Source organism: Anser anser, assembly GCF_964211835.1.
Source record: "Anser anser genome assembly, chromosome: Z".
Lineage (NCBI taxonomy): Eukaryota > Metazoa > Chordata > Aves > Anseriformes > Anatidae > Anser > Anser anser.
In genome coordinates this window covers 37,746,465-37,765,706 of record NC_139723.1, presented here as the reverse complement: position 1 = coordinate 37,765,706, position 19,242 = coordinate 37,746,465, and the positions used below count along the sequence as shown (strand labels likewise).

Below are 19,242 nucleotides of genomic sequence, written 5' to 3'. Positions count from 1 at the left end.
TTAGAAACTACCATCACTGCAACTCTGTGTGCTTTTTCATGTATTGTCCATTTAGAATGGAACCACACCATGAATTCTTACACAAGGAAAAAATCCAGTCCCTAACAAGGGGCAGTCCTAGTTAAAATGAAACCCTTAGTGACTGGGGAAACAACCAGGTGCTACAACCTGGTGTTTCAAACCAGCACTTGACAAGTGAACAAGATACAGGTGAGCATTCTAAAAGTGAGAAGATAAACAGCATCATCAGCACACCACAAAGATTCTGCCATGATTTATTTTTTTTAATAGTGAAACATTACTCCATTACACTAGGGAAAAAAAAAGAAAAAAAAGAAAACAGCAGTAAAGGCAAGTCACTATAAAACATACCTTCGTTTCATGAATTTAACTTTAAAGTCACAAGTTACTTTCATTCATGGTTCATTGATTTTTTTTGTACAGCTCTATTCATTCTGTGTTGATCTGGGTGGTCTAACACCACTGCTGTTAACAATAAATAAATAAAATATCTGGAAAGCTCTAAAGAAACTACCAATTTGTTTAAAGTTACTTAGGGAGATGATTGTTTTTCTTTTTTAAACTACAATCAACTAAATCCTTCATTCATGTTTCATTTATATTAGGTATAAGCCCTTAATAAATGGGATAATTTAAAGAATAACAGACAGCACATTAGGTTCTTCTGCCAAGCATATGTCATGTCTTAACTACTGAAATGTTAATTTCACTCAGAACATCCCATCACCATTACTATTATGTTTTAAACTGACGGCCGTTTGAAGTTATTAGCATTTAGTCTTTCAGTGTATGATTTTTTCACCTAATTACAAGAACCCCAGCTGGATCTCCTGTGCTGCAAACAAGTCATTCACAGTCACAGAAAGCCTTCCTTTGTTACCAAATCTAACAGCATTTGGTTAGGAGTCCTCTTCAAAGCCCGGATGCAAACCTACAAATTTCATCCTAGATTTGACACCTTTGTTTTTTATCCCTTCCTAGATGACTACATTTTTTCTTTACTGTCTGCTTGTCTCTTTCATGCTCTCACTTTGTTATGTTATGCTCCTCCAACACTGGAGAAGATAGTGATATTCTTGTTGCACAAAGTCCTCCTTTTTGTCTTCTCATCTCAAGAATTCCAAGAAAACTTTTCAAGTGAGCATCTGCCCAAGCATCCTTATTCTGCCCGCTGACAATACCTTACAGTCTTGCCTTCTGTCTCGTCTTCAGCTCTGACTAAGGGGATCACACACACTCCCACAGGGTGCTCTCAACCCCTCCAGCAATTTACTACTGCAGGGCTTTCATAGCACCCAGTCATGGTGTCAGGGCCTTCTCTCCTGGACCCCTGGGAAATGACATCATTCCTTGTATCTTAACTATTATAATTTCTTTTACTTTCAGCAACATTCCTTGCATCTTAACTACTCCATTTTTTTTTCAGCACCACAGAAAACTACTACTACTAGCAGTAAATACAAATGCAAAGACAGTTCATGGTGTGAAAAACAGAATTCCTGTACAAGCCCCTAAATCATCCAAATTACAGTGTCTGACCGTTTAATGGCTATTTCTACACCTACAAATATGGTAAAACACATTATGTAACTGTATATTGTATAGATCTTAGCAGAAAAGTTTATTTTAAATATTCTTTTTCTCAAAAAGTTTATTTATGAATGCATACATGCATGTGTGTATCTAAGTATACAACGTATTAACTTGTATGATCTTCACTCAAAGGCAATGAATGGGGTTTCTTCGTGCCTTGAATGTGGCTCTCCTCTTAAAACATCTTTCCTTCAAAATAAAGGTTTAATGTATTCTTTTTTCTACAATTGCTTTCAGGGGCACTTGACAATACTACTACATAAAATCTGCAGCCAGAGTGAATCTAATGGCATGTACTAGCCATTCAGAATCCAAACAACCTGTTTGGCTTTGCATGTCACTCACTATTTAAATTGCTCACCGAGCACACAAATGAAAGAAGTTACATACATGCATGCCATTTGAACACTCAAACATTTTGTAATTACTTGGATGGAAGTCCATGGAGTTCAGCTCCTCTACAGGCCAAAAATTCATCTAGCTAAAAAAATGAAAATTAACGAGCTGTCTAATAACACATGGCAATACTGTAAAATTTCGCAGAGATTTATGTAGGCTGACTATAGAACGACAGAAGTTAGACAAAGGCTGTCATGTAGGTTAACATGGGATTTCTTTGGGTCATTACTTGCCAGGACCACAATTTAGTATCTCTTCTGAAGACAGTCTCTCAACAATCACTACCACAAGTGCTCCACTCTTCAGCATAGTCTGAAGGCATTCACTAAGCGTGGATTCAGGAAACCAAGAACTGTGTAAGTTATTACTAGGATCATTTCTTTCAAACACCCAAGATCTTCCATAAATCTCCCATCCAAATAATGTTGAGAAGTAACAACATTCAACTGATTAAATCTGAAAGATTTGGAACACAGAACACGGCTGCCAGCATTCAAGAAGAAATTCTAAGAAAACATAAATTACCATGCTGAAAGCATTTTTATTGTTGGGTGATTTCATTATCTAGAGAACATTAGGGTAATTAATGCATATGAAATTATTAAACATTAAAAATGCTTTCTAAAAGCTGTTCCTTCAGTTTAGACAAAACCTTCAGATAAGTGCCCCATGATCACATTATTCAAGTTTTGAAAACTCATGACAACAAATGCTACTTATCATGAATATTTAATAGCTGAAGAATTTTTGATAATGAACAGAAAGAAAGGGTGTGTTCAAACTATGTGACCTTATGAATTCAGCAACAATTTATACAATTTTGGGCATCAGAAAAATTGTACTGAAATTAATGATAAGAAGATAATAAAGACAGAGGTGCAGAGGTGTACAGGACCCTTAACAAAATTGACTTTATCTTCAGACATGCTCAGTGTCAAAGCAACACTTACACCAATGGCATGTAGCACAGCACACAGAAGTGTTATCCATGGTTTCCAGAGCTTCCCTCTGGAAGAGGGAGCAACAACACCTAAGTATTCTTATGAAAATGTGCATATTGATCAAAAATTTTAAAAAAAGGGCTGGCGGGAGAGTTCAAGTGAAGATTTGATAAAGAGAATGAAGAGAATGTAGCCAGAGAGTGTCTGGGCATGGATTTCTTGACTTAGCAAGCAGAAAAAAAAGCCGAGCTGCTTTTCTGGGACTCCAGGAGAAAAAAAAAAAAGAAAAAAAAAGTTCAAAACTGACTAGAAAATTTGTATTTGCTCCTCAATAACCTCCTATTGATGTTTCATGCACTGAAAATGACATCTCTCCTTCCCAGGTATTTTCAAACCACTGAATGGAAGCCTTAACACCTCACAACCTACCGTTCATAAATGTTTGACTTGCATATCTATTTCATTAACTAACACAATTTTTTCTTTTTACAGACAGACTGTAGTTTTTATCAACAGTTTTTCTCCCGCAGTAACATGGGGCAATACTTTATGGCTGTATAGGTTTTCCTGTCACTTCAAAAGAAGAGGTGATTTCATGTCAGAAAATCAGTCACGACATTCAGTAGGTGGCACGCATCTGCATGTAAAACTGAAGAAACTTCCCAAGACAGAGGCTAAAAGCAATCACTTTTCTTTACTCTGAGGGTGGTGAGGCACTGGAACGGGTTGCCCAGAGAAGTTGTGGATGCCCCATCCCTGGAAGTGTCTAAGGCCAGGCTGGATGGGCCTTTGGGCAACCTGGTCTGGGTGAAGGGTTTAAACTAGGTAATCTTTAAGGTCCCTTCCAATCCAAACCATTCTAAGACTCTATCATTAGAGGCAAGAATGGAGACTGCTCCTTCCCTGCGTATGGACCGCACGGGAGGAAATGCACCACAGAAGACAACATTTTTGTGCTACTCAAAAGCAAAACACAAAAAAGCCATTGCTGCCAATGACAAACTCACGGGCTGTACCTGGCCCACAAGCCAAAGACTTGCTACTGCAGCTACAGGAAAAATATATAACAGGATGGGGATTTTGATCACAGCAAAGTGAGCAGGTGGGCTGCTTAGCTCAGACCACTTTTAGTGGATAACAGCATTAACACCTATACATGTGATGGAGACCCAGAGCTTCCCTAGAGTCTTATGACTATTCTCACCACTCTAATACCAAAAGTGCACCACCAATAAAAATTTTCATACCTAAAGATGTAGCAGCATATAACAGAGATCACGGCAAAAAGACACCACAGCCAGCTTTAGGTCTACAACTAAAATTGATTTATTTACTTAGGAAAAGCTGGGTTCTGCAGAAATTAATATTTTTCTTCCAAAAAAGCTCACAAAGTTACCAGAAGCAGACCACTTGTATGCTGTACAGACTGAGTTGTTTGCTGCTTCGTATTAATTTGATGACTGATGCCAACCTCAAGATGAAGGCATGATTTGAGCTACTTAAGAAATATAAGTATACACTAGATTTAATCACATATATTTACTGATTGCTGAAGCTTGAAGGGCAGCTGCCCTGCCCTTGCCTGGTTAAGCTAACCAACCACATTCACTTTATACGGGAAAATTGAATTTTTATCTGATACAGCATCAAGTTTAGGAAAGCAAAGTTTTCCAGTCACAACAGGATTAAACATACGATATTATTATACTAATAAATAAGCATTATAATACTGGCTAATTTTATCGTAAGTAAAATACTATTCTAGTCAGAAGCTCAACGGCTGAAAATGGCTGAAGGTGACACTGACCTAGTGGTACCAACCAAATGCAGAATGACAATGACTGTACAGTGTGATGAAGCCTTATAAATGATAAATTTAAATCTGAGTTGCAGGACTGAAGCTGTTTCCAGTAAAAGAAATATTGTGTGTCATTGTAAAAGCTGATGACTTCTCATATACAGTACTATCTATACCTGATCCTGATCACAAATTAGTAAAAAAAAAGTGACTGAGGCAAATGAAAAGAAGGGTTACTGCAAGAAGAAGAGGAACAAAAAGCATAGATTTGTGCCTCGCCAAATAGAAGGTCTGTAGTATTTATCAGTATGAAGGGATAAGTACAAGGCAAGAAGCAAGAGCTTTCTAAGGTAAATAAAAATAAATAAATAAACATTGGTACAAGAACATATGGCTGCATATTTGTCATAATGAAGTTGAAAGTGAAAGTAAAGTAGCCACTTATTAAAGCAATCAGATTTTTATAACAGTATTTCACTGGCATAGCGTAAGTAAAAAGGAAAACCCTACTATTTTAGATGGAGTACAATATGTTTATAAAGAGGAATGCTGGGAAGTGATACTTGTACTAAAAGAAGAATGGAAAGTATTCCCAGGAGACTCCTTTCAGTTCCACAAGCGAAGAGCAAGAACACGTCTCTAGGTGTAAAAGCTACAAAGCAATCCAACCCAAGAGACATGAAGTAAATCCTGCATCAGCAAATCTGAGAGCTGAAAGGGTTATCTCATTTTGAAAATACAATGGAAAGTTTGTTTGCTTTAATAGAGAATACATATTAAAAATAAATAAATAAATAAATAAAAACATTACTCATTAAATGAGTGTTTTAGCTATAAACAAGACAAACGCACTAAAAAAATACAAATACCTCAATACTGTACTTTAACCACTGACACAGCAGAATTTTAAAGGCTGGATTTTATTCATCGAAGACAGTAAAACCTTTCCTTGGTAAACCTTTCATTTTAATATATCTAAGACAGAGAAGGAGGGAAAATCCCTATAATTTAAATGGAAGGGAAAAAAGAAACACATGAGTTATGGTTTCAAATGGATGATTTTTGATGGTACTTATTTTTTTTCCCTGAAATACTACTTAAGAGTCATTTTTGTGTTAGTTTTGGGTACCCAGGACAGCGAAGAGCTGCTATGTGTATAAACACATTCTATAAACAGTATATGATATATTTAAGCATAATTTTATTTTAAAAAAATTACTCTCAGTCCTCAGCTTATTTTCCAGGGAAGCTGAAAGCATGTAACATCTTACAGCAACAAAATAATTTCACTAGAATAAAAGCTTCGTTTATAATAGAGTTAACTTTAGAAGAAGAAAAAAAAAAAAGCTACAAAAATGTTTACAAAGGAAGACTTATAAACATGTAGTCTGATCAAATGCTCCAATACACACATTTTAGAGCAATCGACATCAGAACACAGTCCTAGATAATAGTAAATCTAGTCACTAACACCAATGTAAGTTGAACACCCAAATGAAAAATTTGGCTTCTTTCATCAAGTAGCTGAGTTGTCCTTCAGCAACCAATTAGCTCTTAAACAATTAGGAAGCATAAAAAGAAGCACTAGATTCCCTTAAGTATTTCCTCAGAGTGTGTGAGTCAGTGGAAATATCAACCGGTTAAATATGACAGTATTTCTGTTTTCTCATCCGTACTGATAAATAGATGCCAACAAAGCTCTGCTGAAACTCACCTTATAATGTATTTACCTCCAGAGAACAAAGTGTAATAATTATACTATAAAATATATAGAATTTTTCTTGAAACCATTTAAAAGAATAACAGAGCAATGACACATGATTCTGTCCTCATACTAGTCATTAAATCTTCTCTTAACATATAACTAAAATCCCTAATCTAGTAAGTATTTCAGTTACCTACCGGCATGACCATAATGGATGTGATAAGGAAGAAAATAGTTATTTAGTTTGTATAGGGTAGTATCTACTCTGCAGAGAAAGACTATTTTGACCAAGCTGACTAATGTAATTATGGCTAAACATAAACGATTGAATAAAAATAAGAAAGAAAAGTGCAAATCCATTCCTTTCCCCACCTCCCTTTCAAGCATCATCTTTTATTTTCTTTCAAGTTTTGAAGACCACAAACTGTACATACACTGAAGATAAGATGAAAATTAAACCTGGTGAATTATCAAGTATTTTGTTTCCATTGTTCTCTCTACAGACTTAATGCAGGACCTCCAAATAAATATTTTCAAAGGAAAACAGTAGGTCTCAAAATGATGTTTAGCAATGGAAAATAAACAATTAAGTTATTTTACTAAAATTATGAGTTTAATACTAAACTAAACATTCCAATTGTCAATGGCACAGTTATTTTAAACCGTCCTAAAGGGAAGCTCCTGCCCTTCTGGAGTTACCTGCAGAAATACTGAAGTGTATTTGCAAATGCTAAAGTTAAGTACCACAATGATCAGAAATGTGAAAAAATACATATGATTTAAAAATAAATAAATAAATAAATAAATATTCTACTAAGAATAGCATAGAATAGAATATCTAAGAACATTCTTAGATATTTAACATGGTTGTTCTGAGGGCCTCAATTAGATTTTCCCCTTTTGAACTAATGAACTTTTATCAGCATTTTATCAACAGCATCCACAGCTAATGGAAATCCTATTCAGATCAATATGGGAGCATAAGTGCTTTCACATTCCTCAATGAACTAGCAAAACACATTCATGTTATGGAAAAAACAGAATGTTCAACAGAAACAAAACAACTCCATTTTGGATTCCATTGCTAGAATTTCTCACATGGGTGAGGTTCCTATACTCCCAGGTGTTATCTGTATACAACAATTGCTTATCATTAATCCATTAATAATAATCAGTTTCCAGAAACAGCTGGTAACAAAGTAAATGACATAAATCTGATGGTCTATTTGATTAATCAGTGCTCAAAGTGGAGCAAGAAGACAAACAGCAATAAACTGTGGTATTTTTAAAAATACACACATACAAACATACACACAACACACAGAAAACATCATCATGAGATCCCATTTTAAGCCAAAAACTCATGAGAGAAGTCTTATGAGGATGCAACTCCCAGTCATGAGGAGCTGATTCACAGAAGCCGTTTTCTAACATGCCAAACTCCATGAATGCATCTCAGTCTATTATTCCAACCTACCTTCTTCAAAGATGTCCCTCTTCTGCTTCTCCATCATATGCAACTAAAATAATACCATCACTACTGCTGTAAACTTTCTTCCACTGATGAGTTAGGAAGCTTGGGATGGGACTGCTGATGAGCACACTCTAGATAGACATCCAGCCACTCCGTCCCTTCAGCTCCAGGGAGATGGTATGTCTCCGGGATCTGCCTCCCGTGTCAGATTGTCACCACCATGTATACGTGCCAACAGTACAAAGTGGACAGGAATTAAGAAGAAAATCTGTAGCTAGGCTTAGTACACTAAAAACTAAGGCTAAGAGACTTGGAAGATGGAAGCAAACACTAACTTCTCATGGCCAGGATGCAAGCAGGGATTCTCAATGCCTAGTTTTGGTGAAGAATTCTTTCTTGAAGGTACAAACAACAATCAATTTTTGCAGAGAGGTACAAGACATTCTGCAGCTCTAAGCAAACTTCAAAGCATCGTGGTGCCACAAAAGAAATGTACATACACTTACATGGCCTTCTTGGATATAGTAAAAATACATTTACCAAAATTACTATAGCAAAATGATAAGAAAAAATATTTTTGTGTGTGTTTTACAGTATCTTGCATTCTTGCCCTTTCATTCCAGGCAACTACCTTCAATAGGTGCAACTATTTTCCCCCTAGCACAGGAAGAAAAATATCTTCAACTATAAAAATGTCAAGTACAAGAAAAGGGGAATCCAAAATACTGACACCTGACTTCATCTGTTATAGCAGGATAGATTTATACCTAACACGTTATTTTTAAAAAACAATTAAAAACTCAAGAGCATTTAATAAAACTGTTTCATTTGCCAAGTTAGGAACTTTCCTAATCATTTTGTCATCAGCTACTTCAATCCTAGCTAAATCCCCTGGCTTCTGGAACTAAGATTCACGCACTCAGCAAATTTTGCCCAAAGTTGATATAAAGTTACAGAAAAAGTCACTGCGCTTTATCATAATCAAAAATAGAAAGCTGTACACTTCCGGTAGGATAAGAACTGGTCTGTAAGAAAGTCCCTTTGGTGATGAAAAGTTATTTGATAGTTGGTGCACTGCAGTCTGTAGCTGGAAAAAAAATCTTTCAAGGGAAATGAAAAGCCGAAAAGCTAAGTTTAATTGAAGCTGGAAGCAAAAATACATATATATAAAGGACAGAAAGGCACTGATGTAACTATGAAGAGAAATGAAGAACAAATGGAAAGCTAAATTCCTGAGCTTTTACAGAAGCAAAACTGCAATAAATGTGTAGAAACACAGCTTAAAAGCTCTGAAGAAGCTTAACGTACATCCCTTGGGAGTTTGGCTATCAATCAGGCACAAGTTTTAAATGTATGCGTATGTACATATAAATGTGTATTCCTGCACAAACAGATTTACAACGTAGAGCTCACGTAGTAGTTAAGGCCATGCGTACTTCCTCTGCATTGCAGCCTTGTATAAACATACCTTATTTCTTTAGTACATCTGCTTTCATCCCAGGAGTAGGAAATAAAGGAGCTCATTTACACATGCCATACCCAGAAAGGGCACCATGAACACACTCCTTTCTAACACCAGCAAATGAGTCATCCTTCAGATGTTAACTTGCTCTTGACTAGTTGTTAAATAAATAAATAAAGGCTAGGTTCACAAATGCAATTTAATGCAATCTTGAAAATATGAAATCAGAGTTTCAAATGTAGAAAAAGAAAAAGGAAAAAGGAAGAGGAAGAGGAAGAGGAAGAGGAAGAGGAAGAGGAAGAGGAAGAGGAAGAGGAAAAAGCACCAAAGGCACAAAATGATAATCCTATTTGAAAAATATTAAAATGAATGCTGCAAGTTTCTAAATCATGTTTCACCCCAATCTGAAAATTTAAGAAAAAAGTCTGTTCTGTTTTGTAAGTAAGTGTTTAGTCGTCAATATTCTAACTGCTTAGTTAAACTAGCACATTCCAGAAGAGACTTATTTTAGACTTTTTCTGACTTTTTTTTTTTTTTTTTAACATTCAAAAGGGTTAATGTACCAAACTCCAAGCAATGTGGAAAATGACTGTGGAAAATGTGACTCCAAAGCACTCCGTTAAAATAAATGAAAAGGTAACCTTCACCTTCATAGGTTTGTTTCAAGACTAAATTATACATAAAACAGCACTCACAAAGTCTGTGTCAGTTACCAGGCTTCTTATCCTCCTCCAGAATTTTCTGAAATTATACATCTAGTTTAAGATGTTCTTTGTTTCCTGAAGTATAGGTATGTTTTAAAAGAATTCTCAAAAGAAGGACAAAAATCTTTTCTAAATGTAATACCTAGAAAGCCAAGAATACTCAGGTGGAACTATACAATTATTTGTTGTCCGGTTTCAAATATGTACTGAAGAGTAACTAACCTGTGGACTAACCCTGAGCTTAAAACATAAGCCAGTACTGGACAGATGAAATAAACTCTTCAAAGCTCAGCAGTTCTAGCTACACTCTAAATTAATACATGCATTTTAAAAATATTTAATGTTACACAAAGAAATAAAATACATAAATAAAAACAAACATATTAGAGCAGCATATAAGAAAATGACTTAAAATATACCTTCTCATAAAAAAAAAATGAAAATAGGTGGAAAACCAGTTTGGTAATGATAACCACAGAATGAATAAACACCTAAAATGATCCAGCTACACTTTATGCCTATTTGTCTACTCGTAGAGAACTCCCAAGAAACATACAAAAATGGAAAAGTGTCTTATAAGCTTATTCTTCTAAAAAAAGACCCATATCCTATTTTTATGTCTAATGAAATACCACAGTAGCTATATTTAATTAGTGCTTATTTCAAATACTTTTTTATGGAAACATTAGGGGATTTTGTTTCTTTGTTTGTTTAGCTCTTCTATTTTACAACTTCCAGTTTCTTTCTTTCTGAGCATTTTCTATTTTAGCAGAATCTTAGTATTCTGAGTTTATCAAAGGATGTAAAGTTGGAATCAACTCATCAACTCTGGGAGAAGGGAGAGAGCAGGAGCAGAGAGACTCTTACTATCATAGCCTGTAAAGACAGGCTTTGCTCACACACACTTTGCTCAACTCCATACTCTTTGCCTGTTAAGTCTGCAACATGCTACTCATCTCCAAAAAGGCTCAAGTAATACAGTCAAACAAAACACTCTGTCAAAGTATGACTAATAAACTTGATCAAACTTGTAAGTGTGGAAGGGAAGTTTATATTTCAGAGCACCAAGGAAGTAACAAGATTTTGAAAACAAAGAAAATTCTAGGAACACCTTTAGGAAATGCTGCTTTCCATGTGTTTTGGTTTATTTGATTTTAAGGTAAAAGGTAGAAAATAATTTCAGGGAAAACGTAAACATGTCAGGGTTTCCCAGTGCTTTGTTTCATGGATTCACTTACAGCACTGAATATACTCTTGATCCTAAACCATGCAAGTTCTTCACCTGCAAGCCTGTTTTTAAAAATCAAGCTTATTCCTTGCATAATGTGACAGGCACTGTCAAAAGGGTTGATGTGATGGTTTCAAAAGAGATGACTGTTACAATAGCTGTGTCACAATTGCATTGTCTCACATTGAACACTATTTTTAAACACACTAAAAGCTAGCCTTCCGCACTAGACTTTTATGGAGATATCACTCCAAATATTCCAATTGCACAGAAGTTTGGAGAACACATTTCCAATAAAACAAGAACAAACATGAGAAAAAGTTGAATATATTTAGGTTTAAATTTCTGTGTAGGGTGAGAGATGATTCACAATACCCATATACACAACTAAAGACAATTTGTAATCATTTTGGAACTTTTCCTCATTTTTTTTCATCGTGTTTGTCTGTGGGATGCTTTGGTAATTCAAAAAGGGTAATTCAAAAAAATTTGAAAAAAAATCAAATTCTTATTCTTTAAGAGGAAAACCTTTAAAATGTACAAACATTCAAAACAGACTAGAAAGCTGTTAGCTAGCCCACATAGTCCCGCATATAAACACCTGCTGGCATCTTAGAGGAAACCATGTTACAAGGAAGGCACCCACAGAGTTTTCACATCATGTACATTAAACCACACAAAGAAGTCCGCTAGCACCTTGGAAACTCAGCACTGGGAGTCAGAAATACACAGGTGTCAACTCAAAAAAAAAGCTGAACAGTATTTCCTATCGGGGCACAGCCAGAAAGACGGGACATCCAATATGCAAACAATCCGGAAACCTATGAACAGCAAACTCTTCACCAGGCTGAGAAGAAGCCCCCTCAGCACTTGGCTCTGTAGCTCACATGACCTCCACCACTGAAGAAGCCACAGCTGTGGCCTTGTTTGTGCCAGCACACACCTCTGTGCAGGCTGTGGGTGACACCATCTGAATCCTTCACAACAGAGATACCAGGATCTCCAATTCTTGCTGTCCTACTGATCCACATGGGTGAACACTGAAGACCCCCAATAAGTTTAAGTACAAGGCACAACTGGTTTCTCATCCTGAACCTTCCCAACTGCCAGCCAAGATGACCCTGCAGAATGATGTGGGGCAACAGAGGAATGACCCAATGTCAGCACTATGATTACTGCAATAGCGTATACATTTAACGACTTTCATATCATTTGGTATCATGTACACACAGCAACTTTGTACGTATGGAACGGTATGGATACGAATAATGAATGATATGGATAATGATATGGAATGGTATGGAAATACAACTCCCTTTTCCAACCAGGTGAGAATCATATTAAAGTTACCAAGTTTGATAACTACCATTAACATTGCTGTAATGAGATAGCTTTTAACAAATAGTTAAGAGAGCAGATACACAATTCTGTATCAGTAATTGGCCATTTATGCAAATAGTTTTGAGGCCTCTGATCATCCTGTTCCTCTCCTCATACCCTCAGAGATGCTGCTACAATCTTAATGATCCACTGTTTCATGAATTGTTATTCAAGGATCACTGATATCTCATTCTACACTTTTTTTTAACACGATCATTGCATTTATGTTACTACTAAATGTAGCTGCCCAAAACCAAAGTGTATGTACGGGTACTGCTGCTTCAAGATCGAGCATGCCAGTACCCAAATGGCCAAACACCATCTTATCTCCACCAAAGGCAAATATACCTCTAATGCCTATGTTTGGTGTAGTGTTCAACTCAAAGTTTGGCTGTGAGGTAAAGTACTTTCAGAGGAAGCAGAAGATGGCTTGTAAGGGTTCCAGAACCTCAGGAGACAGTCACAGTGCCAGTTGCACTGTAAAGGGAACCTTTCTGAGCAAGCAATTTGATCTAAATAGACATTTTCACAGGGTAATTGCTGTAAATACTGGGAATCAACAACAAATAGGATATTAAAGAACTGTTTTATTCAAAAAAAAATGTCGAACTACTGAGACTATTCTTTCTATGGTTTTCACAGTACTTTGTAGAAAGAAAAAGACCACAGGAAAATGCAAACAGCCATTAATGTGGGCTGCTTGTATGTACAGTCAAAGTAAAACTTTTTTTTTTCAAGTATCAAAGCATGCATTACTGAAAGATTTAAAGTATAAGGGACGTTTTCTATGAATGTAGATTTAATGCATGTTTCTCCTGCAGAAAGGGGAAAAAGACTACAAAAAGAAAAGCCTTACAAAATTAGCATTACATTAAGTGTACCAACTATGTTGATGAATGGTCTTTAAATCTGTTTCTGTTGCATTTGTCATTTTTCAGTTTCTGAAAAAAATCCTTCTGCTTTGCTGATAGCCAGAATTTAAACGCTGACAATGTTTGATTTTTGCTAGAATTGTTACAGCCACCTAATTTATGACTTGTATTTTAGTTTGTCCTTTTGTGGAAGTACACTATTTAATCTTTTATACACTTAGGTTACAAATTACAAAACCATCTTTTGAAACCAGAAACGTCATATAAATAAAAAGGAAAGTGGGAGGAAAAAGCAACCAGCCTTTTTTTTTTTTTTCCCCAAATAACCAAGAGTCAAGGCCCTCCTAAAATGCAAAGCAAGAAACACAATCTCAGGTTTTTAACTATATTTTTGTTTTCCAATGAATAAAACAAGTATGAGTCACTAACACCAAGCTAGCCTCTTCATTCACAGAAAAGCATTTCTAGGCTTCAGAATTAGCGGAGGAGAGATGCTCGATTGAAATATGGACTCTTTAATCTCTATTATTATTGATTTGAGGAAGCAAAAGTTGTTAACACATGAAAAAACAGCACAGAGGCTTTTTAGAGAAGCATTTTACACCCTATTATATTACAACCTATTCGCTAAAGGTGTAATAAACCTTGCATTACCAAAACTGTAGAATCAGTTAAGAAACACAACAAAACAAAGACAGGTTTTGTGCAGAAAGCAGGAGGGAAATGACCTGTGCACAGCACAAAGCCCCCACCAGGCTGTTGGGCACTGCTCTGCAGCTAGGCCTTAGTTGAGCTTTTGCTCTTGGCCAGCTGCATGTAAGCTGCTACCAAGACAGGCAGCCTGTTACTGGCCTCCCTGGTCACTCCCCGGCACCACCACCCCTTTGTTCCTCCATCAGGCAGGGGGTTGGGCAGATCACCCCCCGGCCCTGCCCACCACGGGCCCACATAGCAGAGTGGCGCGGAGAAGGATGGCCACTGAGGGCAGCCATCATCCCTCAGGCCCAGCCACTGATAACACTGACTGGGGGCATCTGCTGAATCATAGCCCCAGGGCTGGCTTGTGCCTCCTCCACTCCACACAAGCGCCTGAGAAACCCTGTTATTAGATTAATTTCTGAGCAATCTGATGACTAAAGTGGAAGAGCCTGATCAGGAGAGAGAGCGAGATGGATCACCTCAGCCATAAGACGTGGCACAAGTGAAACCATGCCTCAGCCACAGCTTCCAGATGAGCACAGTGAAGATTAAGCTCTAGAAAATTACTCTCAGAACAAGAGTGGATTTGTGGGTTGCAAGTGTGGGTTTCTACACCTCTTCTTTTCCTGTTCATTCAGATGGAAAAAATATTCTTAAAACAAAACAAAAATAAAGTTGTAGCCCTCTCCTTGTCACCCAGTATAAGCATATAAACTAGCATACGCATACAAGCAAGCACACCATACTTGCTATATCTCTACACAAAAAAAAAGAACTAAGCCTGAGAGGCAGCCAGGCTAACCTATACCACCACAGCCACCTGTCAAAGATCAAGCACCTCAGGTTTTCTCAGGAGTTCTTCAATTTCTTTTATCCTCCCCAAAAAGAGATTTTTGGTTTCTTGGGAAAGAAATCTAGTAACAAAATGATGCTACAAAGATTTAACTTTTCTACAATTTTTCTATTTCTGTGAATCTAAATGGAACTGTTTCCAGTTTATATCAGTCTTCATGCAAGACCCAAAACCCTCCTGAAAGCAGTGATGGTCAGAAAAATCTTGCAGTTCAGCAGGTCTCAGTTTAATACTTCAGTACAACAAGAGGACTTCGAGACTAATTTAGAACTGGTTATGCAGAATGCCCAAGCCACAGTCTTTGGTTTTGCACATACACCTATAAAAATAATTCCTCTTCTAGCACCGAAATAGTGTGGATGATCTTAGGCAGTGATGGAAAAGAACAAAGTGAGAGTTTCAATAACCTAGGGAAAAAGTAAAACCCCATCACAGTCTAATTTAACAACTTGCAATTCTGCAATCAGTTCAGACCACACTAAGCAACCAGCTTCACAACACATGGGGATGAAACTATGCCCAAGCATGAACTGAACCTGTGGACCCTTTGGTTTATCAGAATATCCAGAGCTTTTCTGAAACCAAAATATTACATTTGCAGCTCTGCATCAAAGCAAAAATAAAATTTGTTCCGAAAGACTCTTGCAAAATATATGTCTAAAATAACTTGATATTCCAAGTTTTTTATATATGAAGTGTAGATATTTTAAAACAGCAGTCTTAAGTAAATCAGTAAAGTGGCCTGCAATACTTTTGGTCTGTTCCATATCATCTCTAAACTGATACAGACAGGAATCACCCATTTTTCCTGCCTCAAAATAGCTAGGCTTGGGCTGCTCTCTCTCTCCAGCATACCCTACTTCACTCAGATTTAATAGCACTCTAAGCAGCTTTGTGTTAATCATCTGCATCTTCTGGAGGATCTGTTGCACAGGCAACAAGGTTAGAGATTCTTCTAACAGACAAAAATACTAGACAGAAAAGAGAAGCTGCTATTAAAAAGTCTAAAACCTTTGTTTACTTTTGCTTTACCATTCTTCATTATATAGACATAGGGTCCTCAGGAGCAACTGACAGTCAAGACTGGTGTCACTCTACTCCAGATCCCATAAAAACACATGGTCCTGTTCCATTAAGTTTGAACTTTCAGGCTCCAATCTTACCGTGAAAAGCTGAGGTTCCGGGGAGTCCTATAACTCAAGTCTCCAAAAGAGAAAAAAGCAGACTTGTTTTTTTGCTCTGTCTATCACACTTCGTCTCTATCTCACTTACACTCAATTCCCGGAACAAAAATTTCCTAATGTTCAACTTCAAAATAAATTACAACCATGGTGACAATGTTATCTTTTTTGTTTTCTTCCCCAAAATTCCTCCCAAGAAGACAAAACAGGAAAAAATAAACAGAACAAAAAATTTCCGAAATAATCCTGTCATGTAGAATCATATTTCTGCTACTGATACAGATCAGCAGGCATCGAATGCCTGTAAGGATTTTTAAATGACCTTATACAGACAAAGCACAAACATATCAGAATGTAAGATTAAGCTACCAATGTAGCACACTGTTTGAAAGTCTGGTTAAGAACTGCTAGCCCAACATCGATTCCCATCTGCACAATTAATACCTTCCCAGCTCTAATAGTGCAACTGGTGTATTTTTTTTTACATTCTAATTTACAATAGTTGTTGAAGTAGTCTCTAGAAACACCCTTCTATAGTGGAATAAGGGATAAGATTTCCACACCCAAAAACTGCACCAAGTACTAACTATTCAAGATTTATTGTTCATTCACTATTCATGCACTGCAGCCTACCAAACCCATTTTTAAATGGCCACCTTTTCCCAGGCCTTTCAGAAAAAAACCACTAACGCACAAAACCAATTATTTTTCCTGTCTTTTTGTCTTTAATAGCACATAACCTCTTTCAGTGGCCCATTTAAATGATTTTCCTGCTTAATGAGGTAATGCCACAAGGGCAAGCATACATTAATATTAAAGAACCAGTCAAAACAACCAAAATTGTATTCATCATATTAGCTATCACCCTTCACCCTTTCTGTCAGTTGCACACACAGTCTATTTTTATCTACAAAGATAGTCTTGCTATTAACCACAATATTTTCAGTAAAATAAGCCTGAATTTTAGTCATGGCATTGCAAACAAACTTTTCTGGAACTGCAACACATTTTTATTACTTCAGAAAATGCTGCTACTGAATGAAGTCATTTGTTCTAAAAACGACTTCAGCATAGTAAGATTTGTTACACTGTGTGTGTCTGTAATAAATTTAAACACTGTTCCTACAGTAAGTAAAATACTGTTGAAATTATATCATAGACACGGGCAGTGTAACAAATTTTGTATCTGTACAAGAGAAAAAATAGCCACATTTCTGCTTTTGCCCATAAGGAACTCTATTCAAATGCATCTGAATAATTAAGAAAATACAGGCAATTCCTCTTCAAATACCACAACATATTTTACAAACCTGTGGTGCAGAAGAAAAAGATATGCCACATGCTTATACAAAAATAATTTTTAAAGGGCTCCAACCTTTACAGCATACATCTAATATGGCAGCATCCTGCCAAGGATTATATATAGAAACCCTAAAGGTAGTAATGCTTTAGCAACTTATAGCATAGCAATACTTACAACATGGCTGCTCACAGATACAAGCTACAGTAACTGTCATCAAATGAAAATTGAAAAATACAAGTAGAAATAAATATGTTTGCAGCAACATGCTGTGAATGTTTTCCTATCTTTTTTCCTTGCAGTCTGCAGTTTACATTCTGATGTATGCATTAAAGCATAATTTTGGTGGAAGGAGATGGCAGATAGAGGTACTTAGGTTGCAAGATGCAAAACCCTGTAAACAAACACCACCTTGCAACAAATACTGTTACTTACCTCATATGACCAAACACACTGTGTTCCTCCAAACCTTCGGACACACCTTCCCACCTCCACATCCTCGTGAGTGGTGTACATCTCCCTAAGGCATTCACCTATGTGTGGCACCATCCTCCTGAGGACCTCTCGGCTGAAGATCATTCCTGGCCCTCCCATGCAGAAATTCTCTCCAGGCTCAAGCCCCAGTTTTCCGAGTTCTTCAATGTTACCCAGACCAGTCTGTCCCAAGTACAGAGGTTTACTGCTGTTCAACGAGCGAAGAAACTCCTCCAATTTTTCACCTGAGAAAGATAAAAGATTACTGTTATTTCTGTCTATACTACCAGCCATCTGTTTTCCTCTATCTCAAAATGTTGTTTTTTTTAACGCGAGAGGCACTTCAGACTATCACAGGAAACGACTTCCAATGCAGTATTCCATGCCTAATTGAAAATATCCTTGAACAAGATTACATTTCTCAGACTTTGTTGTTTAAATTAATATCCCCAATTAATATTTCAATGGTATTTTCATTCAGCCTAAAGAGAGAATATGATCAAAACCTTGTCCTGTTCAACCAATACTGATGGAAAACAGTCCCCTGCTTGTTTAAAACTCCCTAAAGCTCAACAATTTGTCAATATAGTTCTAGGTTGAGGAGGACAGTGAGGGGAAGTGTCAGGTTCATTTAATATGATTGATTTTTGTAAAGACAAGAACAAACCTAAATTAAGTAGCATAAGGTTGATACAGAATAATTTCCTGTACTTCCTCTAGGATCCTGGTGAAAATCAGGCACTTTCTGAACTATGCCTAGTGCTACGTTGTTTACACACTTTTCCTTTACACAGCTTACCTATTTTTGCAAGAAACCGTGATTTAATATTTACTTGAAATTCAGAGTTGATGGACTGGTTAGCTTGGAGCCAATTAAAGAGAGGTTTTCTACAACTTGGAAAAGAGCCCCAAGAAAACGGTGACACCTTTTACTTCTTCAACCAAACACATGTACATGTGTGTGTGTAGTTCACAGATGAGTGACAGCTGATGAACAAGCAGTCTATTAAATGATTCAGACAAACCAAGAGACAAACAGGCAAGTGTGCAGTTACCTCAAGTTAACTTTCAACAGTTTGTACGATGTCTGTAACCTAGGCTTATGCTTACAGCCTGTTTTGTTGTTGTTGTTGTTGTTGTTGTTTTTTTGTTGCTTGT

The 19,242-nt window shown here is 36.7% G+C and overlaps 1 protein-coding gene across 1 annotated transcript in view; it reads right to left on the bottom strand.

Annotated features, from left to right (window-relative positions):
- The window catches only part of CHSY3 (chondroitin sulfate synthase 3), a 176,191-nt gene that overhangs the window by 155,623 nt on the left and 1,326 nt on the right, over positions 1 to 19,242 (bottom strand). The window contains exon 2 of the mRNA XM_083817709.1: positions 18,046 to 18,329. Within this exon, the coding sequence (XP_083673835.1) occupies positions 18,046 to 18,329 (284 nt within the window). The remainder of the gene's footprint in view (positions 1 to 18,045; positions 18,330 to 19,242) is intronic.